The 5,461-nt window shown below is 33.1% G+C and overlaps 1 protein-coding gene across 1 annotated transcript in view; it reads right to left on the bottom strand.

Moving 5' to 3' along the window:
- Positions 1–205: 205 nt before the first annotated feature.
- cdc5l (CDC5 cell division cycle 5-like (S. pombe)) overlaps positions 206–5,461 on the bottom strand; it is a 17,388-nt gene continuing 12,132 nt past the window's right edge. Inside the window, exons 13-14 of the mRNA XM_016545814.1 lie at positions 2,183–2,395; positions 206–698 (exon numbers count right to left, since the gene is read on the bottom strand). Of these exons, the coding sequence (XP_016401300.1) occupies positions 594–698; positions 2,183–2,395 (318 nt within the window). The 3' untranslated portion in view covers positions 206–593. The remainder of the gene's footprint in view (positions 699–2,182; positions 2,396–5,461) is intronic.

The following is a 5,461-nucleotide window of genomic DNA, read 5'->3' as shown; positions in this document are numbered from 1 at the left end:
AACTGAGCATGAAACATCAGCACCTATTTATCAAATATAAACCAAAACAAGTATTTGGACACAAATGTGTGAATATGGATTCAATTATAAATAAATTATATAAAATAGTACTTGTAACCACATAGACAAAAAATTATATGGGGGTGTGTGTTAATTTTACATATTTTGTGTCCAATCATTCATTCACAAAACAGACATTCAAAGCTAAGATTAACTCAGCACTGATGATTTATTTTGTAAATGATGTACATTTGCAATGCAAGTCATTATTCCAATTTACACCTGAAAAGGAGCATCTCATATTCAGCACAAACCTAAAAATGGCTTGACATGGGAAAATCCATACCGCAAAACAGACGATATTTACACTTACAAGGTCAATATGAACATAAAACATTAAAAACAAAATTCTGTGAATGAAATCCCGGCGGTTCTTGTGAACAGCAGCAGAAACACAAAGTCAACATTAAGAAGCTGAGAGCAGTTGATTACAGCAGAAACACGGGGATCCAGACAGTAAAGCACGCTGAAGCGGGATGAGCACATAAACAGCACTACAGGAGGTGCAGAGATGTTTGGGATAAATGTCCCGTTCAAAACTTCTGCGAAAGCGTCTGCTTCTCCAGCAGCAGGTCAGCGAATCTCTGCTGCAGCTCTTTTTCTCTGTCCTGCTGTCTCTGGACGTCCTCTCTCAGGGCCTGGACAGGAACAACAAAGTGTTGATATAGTATAAACATGTAATGTAGTAACAGATTCCCCCCCGCCAAGATTTGGTTATTAGTTTTTAGGAAGAGAACAATATAATAAAACAATATCAATAGAAACAAAGCATATACAGTGGGTACGGAAAGTATTCAGACCCCCTTATTTACACAGCAAACAAGCAGAGCAGAGTTGTAAATGTGAACACATATATATATATATATATATATAATTTCCCCCAGCACCAAAAAAAAAACAATATTAGCAGTAGCAAAACATAACACACACACAAAAGAGTGAAATACTTGTAACCACATACAAACGGAAAAAAAAAGGAAATAAAATAATAGCAGCAAATTTTAAATAAATAAATACTATACTATACACAACATAAAACCTCCAAAACACAAAAACTTAAAAAAATAAAAATAATAAAATAAATAAAATAAAACAATACTTTTTTTTATTCAACACTTTTATATTTCCCCCCGGTTTGTTTATTCTTAAAAAAAAAACAAAAAACAAAAAAAAACAAATTATATATATATTTTTGATTTAAGAAAAAAATAAAATAAAATATTAACAGTAAAAAGGCGTAGACATATCCAAAATAGTATACGTTTAACCACATAAACAAAGTAAAATATAAATAAAGCCAAATGAAAAAAAAAGAAAAACCTATACAAAATAAAACATCTAGAACCCAAAAACAAACCATTCAATTATATATTATAGTTTATAATATTACATTTAATTATTTAGCAGACACTTTTATCCAAAGCAACTTAGAAATGAGGACTAGACAGACAGAAATGAGGACTAGACAGACAGACAGAAATGAGGACTAGACAGACAGACAGAAATGAGGACTAGACAGACAGACAGAAATGAGGACTAGACAGACAGACAGAAATGAGGACTAGACAGACAGACAGAAATGAGGACTAGACAGACAGACAGAAATGAGGACGGACTAGACAGACAGAAATGAGGACTAGACAGACAGACAGAAATGAGGACTAGACAGACAGACAGACAGAGTTAAGCCTGTGTTATACTTTCCGCATGAGCAATCCGGACTCGTACACGGACAGCGCGGACTACTTGTATTTATACTTCCGAAAGCATACGCTGATGGTCCGCTCCGCGGACGTGTTCCATACATGCGTAGTAGATCGGCTTGAACAATAAACAAACATGTGAACAAAGAATTGCCCAGAGTTATTGCACATCTGGCTGTCTTTATATTGTTTTATCGATGGATTGTACAGGTTCGAGTAGCAACGGGCTTATTCACACAGCCTGCGCATGCGCAGTAGCCTACTGACCACATAAAATGGGAGGCACGCGGATCTCCGCGCAGAGCCTCCCATCGCACACTCTCCGATGACGATTTTTACGTCACGCATACCATAGTGGACCCTAGCGGGCTCGCGGACGCGGAAAGTATAACACAGGCTTTAGAGTTAAAGCTGTTCACCTCTTGTCTGCGTGGAATGGCGTGGTCTTCCTGTTTCTTCAGCTCCTGGAAGGTGTGGAGCTCCATGTTGGCCTGTTCCACCTGATCCCAGAGTTCACTGAGCTGTTTGAGCAGACCCATGGACCGCGACTGATAGCCACCCAGCAGAATCTTCATCTTCTTCTCCATCTTCGCCGCACGCTTGGCCTCTGTGGTCATGTGACCTCTGTTGATCTGTCATCAACACATGACGTGAGAGAAACAGTTACAAATGCAATCACAATGATTTTACAATGACATTACGTGTGGTTTATTCACTCATAAATCAGTCTGAACTACCTGTTGCTTGATACCAGTTTTTTTTTGCACTGATGCCAGACTAATTTAAATATGAGAAAATAATGAATGAGTTAAAAGATAATTTATAAATAAATTTAAATAAAACCCTCTTAAAAAATGAACAAGTACCACCTAGGAAAAACAAACAAAAATAAAAGTAAAATTTTTACAATATAAAATTAGAAAATAAAATATGAAATAACAATAAAAAAAAATCTAAATGTATATATTTTTTAATCTAAAAAAAAAAAAAGTTAATTCCAAGAAAAAATGTAAAGGATAAAATAAACAAATAAAAATGAAATATAAAAATAACTAATATGCAACATGTAATCTTTGCTCAGTTTAAGCATTTCATTACAGCTCTTGTTCTAGTCTTGTTGCGATGGGAGGTCTGAGAAAAACCAGGATTCAATTTTGCCTTCAGACACTGGCACCATGAAATATCGAAACCATCGCAAATGTTAACTATTTTCAGACGTTCAATTTTGCAATAATGTGTGACATGCAAAAAAAGCAGTGAATTCTACAAAGTTATGAGATGGAAACAATAACAATAAACCTCCAATGTCAACACAGGCCTCAGAAACACAAGCCACGTCTTTGGCCTTTAACAAACCATTATGCAATTATAATGGATCCGTTTTCATTCGAGCGCCTGGCGTTTCCAGTAAGCGTCCCGCTGCCAGCTGAAAGTCCTGACTGGGCATTTCTCTGAGTAAAACATCTCAGACGAGCAGAGACAATGAGAGATCAGTGAGAGCAGGACAACATCCAGACAACAGCAGACGCATGACTGTCAGCCAGTTAGCCAGCCAATGCAGATCATCTTAAAATGAACTGAAGGATATGAATACATAAAAAATTAAATCACTGAATTTTGAAGAGAAATTAATTTTATTAAAATATTTTATATCTAATCCATGATATAAATGATATATAATTTTATTAATAGAAGGATATATGAAATATATATATATATTATCAAGTTAAATACACAATCGCATATATGAAATACCCACTAAAATAAAAATAATAAACTTATGTAAAACAATTAGAAAATGTTTAAATATACACATTTTACAAATGTAATCACACTTACTATTTTTGATTTTTATTTAATTAATTTTATTATACCTATATTATTTATAATATGCAATTTTGTAATTCAAAATTACAAACTAAAATAAAGTTTAAACAATTTAAAAATATTACATTTGTAAAATAAAAAACAAATAAATAAATCACCCAGGCTTGTTTACTGTTTCTAATTTCTAAAAAAAAATTTAGTGTATATTTTTTTTCAACTGGCTTTTAGCACAAACAAACAAACAAAACTAACAGTAACAAAGCATGGCTATAAACAAACTAGTGTAGTTGTAACTACATAAAAAAACAAAAAACCCGCTCTGTCTCTCTGCATGCGTGTGTGTGTAACTCCGGCTGAGGTCTGTTGATAAATGTGCTGTGCAGATGCTGCTGAATCTCTGAATGAGAGCCGCTTCCTGCAGGAACACAAACTCCCCGCGTCTCTGAACGTGCTGCTGTGTGAATGGACTCCACGTTTCCGCCACACGTTCCCAGCGGGATGCATGAACACAAACGCAGCCTGTGGCAAACGGGGGGTGTCCTAATGAACTGAAGCTCTGCACATGTGCGCGTCCTGAAACTGCAGGATACTGGCTGTATTAGTGGTGACAGTTTGTGTTAAACTAAGCATGAATGCCCTGGAGTTTAGAGTCGTCCTCATTAAAACAGAATTAATGGATTTAGCACGGTTTATCTTGGCTGGTTAATTATGAAGTTAACACACTGAATTACTTTTAAGAGCAGTAAGACAATGGAATTAACCATCTGTTATACTAAAAGCAATAAGATAACTCAAGTGATTTGACCAAAACCCTGAACATTACTGAACACAAAAAAATAAAATAGAATGAAGTACACACCAAAAATAAATACATTTAAAAATTTAAAACAAAACAAAAATAAAGATGAAATGCCCAGAAAAATAATAACACTATGTAAAAAAAAAAAAGAAGTCTGAAAAAAATAAAATAAAGATGAAAAAATCTCACTGACTTTTAAAAGCACCAAGAACGGATCAGAATTAACAGACTCTTACACTAGAAGAAATAAAATAATTTGGTGACTTTACCAAAAACTTGAACATTATTGAACATATGAAAATAGAATAATAAAATAAAGTTCCCACCAAAACCAAACAAACAAAAATACATTTTTAAAAATAAATCTAATTTAATAATAAAAAAATAAAACATACCCATCAAAATAGAATAATAAAATTATGTAAGAAACAATTTGAACATTTTTAAATAAAATAAATACAAAGTTAATAAAAGAAAAAAATATATATATTTTTTAAAAACAAATAAATATAAAGATGGGGAAAACACTGAATGACTTAAGAGCACTATGAATAAATAATTTAAAATGAATTTAAACTAATGAAAAAATATATAAAATTATAAAAAATAGAGGGAAAAAAAATATATATATACACATACACACACAGATACTTTGAAAAGCACTAAGAATAAATATTTAATTAATTAAAAAAATAAGAGTCTAAGAGCACTAAGACTTAAGATTGCTAAAGAATAAATATCTAAAAATACATGTAAAATAATGAAAAAAAATAAAATAAAATTATATAAAAAAAAAATAGAAAAGAAAAATCACACACACATATATATATATATATATATGTTCGTATTTACACAAGCAAGCGAATTTTAAACAATTCCAGAGAAAAGGCGAAAGGGAACTCGATTTGTTACTCGCGCGCTGTTCTCTACACGCACAGCCGAAGTGAAGTGCGCACACACGTTTCAGACGGCACGCAAACACCGAACTGAATCCTCTTCTGAATCCTCTGAACAGACACATACACATAAAATTATGACAAAATACCCATCTCGACAATCATTCAGGTAAACA

The sequence above is a fragment of the Sinocyclocheilus rhinocerous genome, unplaced genomic scaffold (genome assembly GCF_001515625.1).
Source record: "Sinocyclocheilus rhinocerous isolate Xijiao unplaced genomic scaffold, SAMN03320098_v1.1 scaffold853, whole genome shotgun sequence".
NCBI lineage: Eukaryota > Metazoa > Chordata > Actinopteri > Cypriniformes > Cyprinidae > Sinocyclocheilus > Sinocyclocheilus rhinocerous.
Note: the sequence above shows the minus strand (reverse complement) of the source record. Positions and strands in the feature narration are given on the sequence as shown.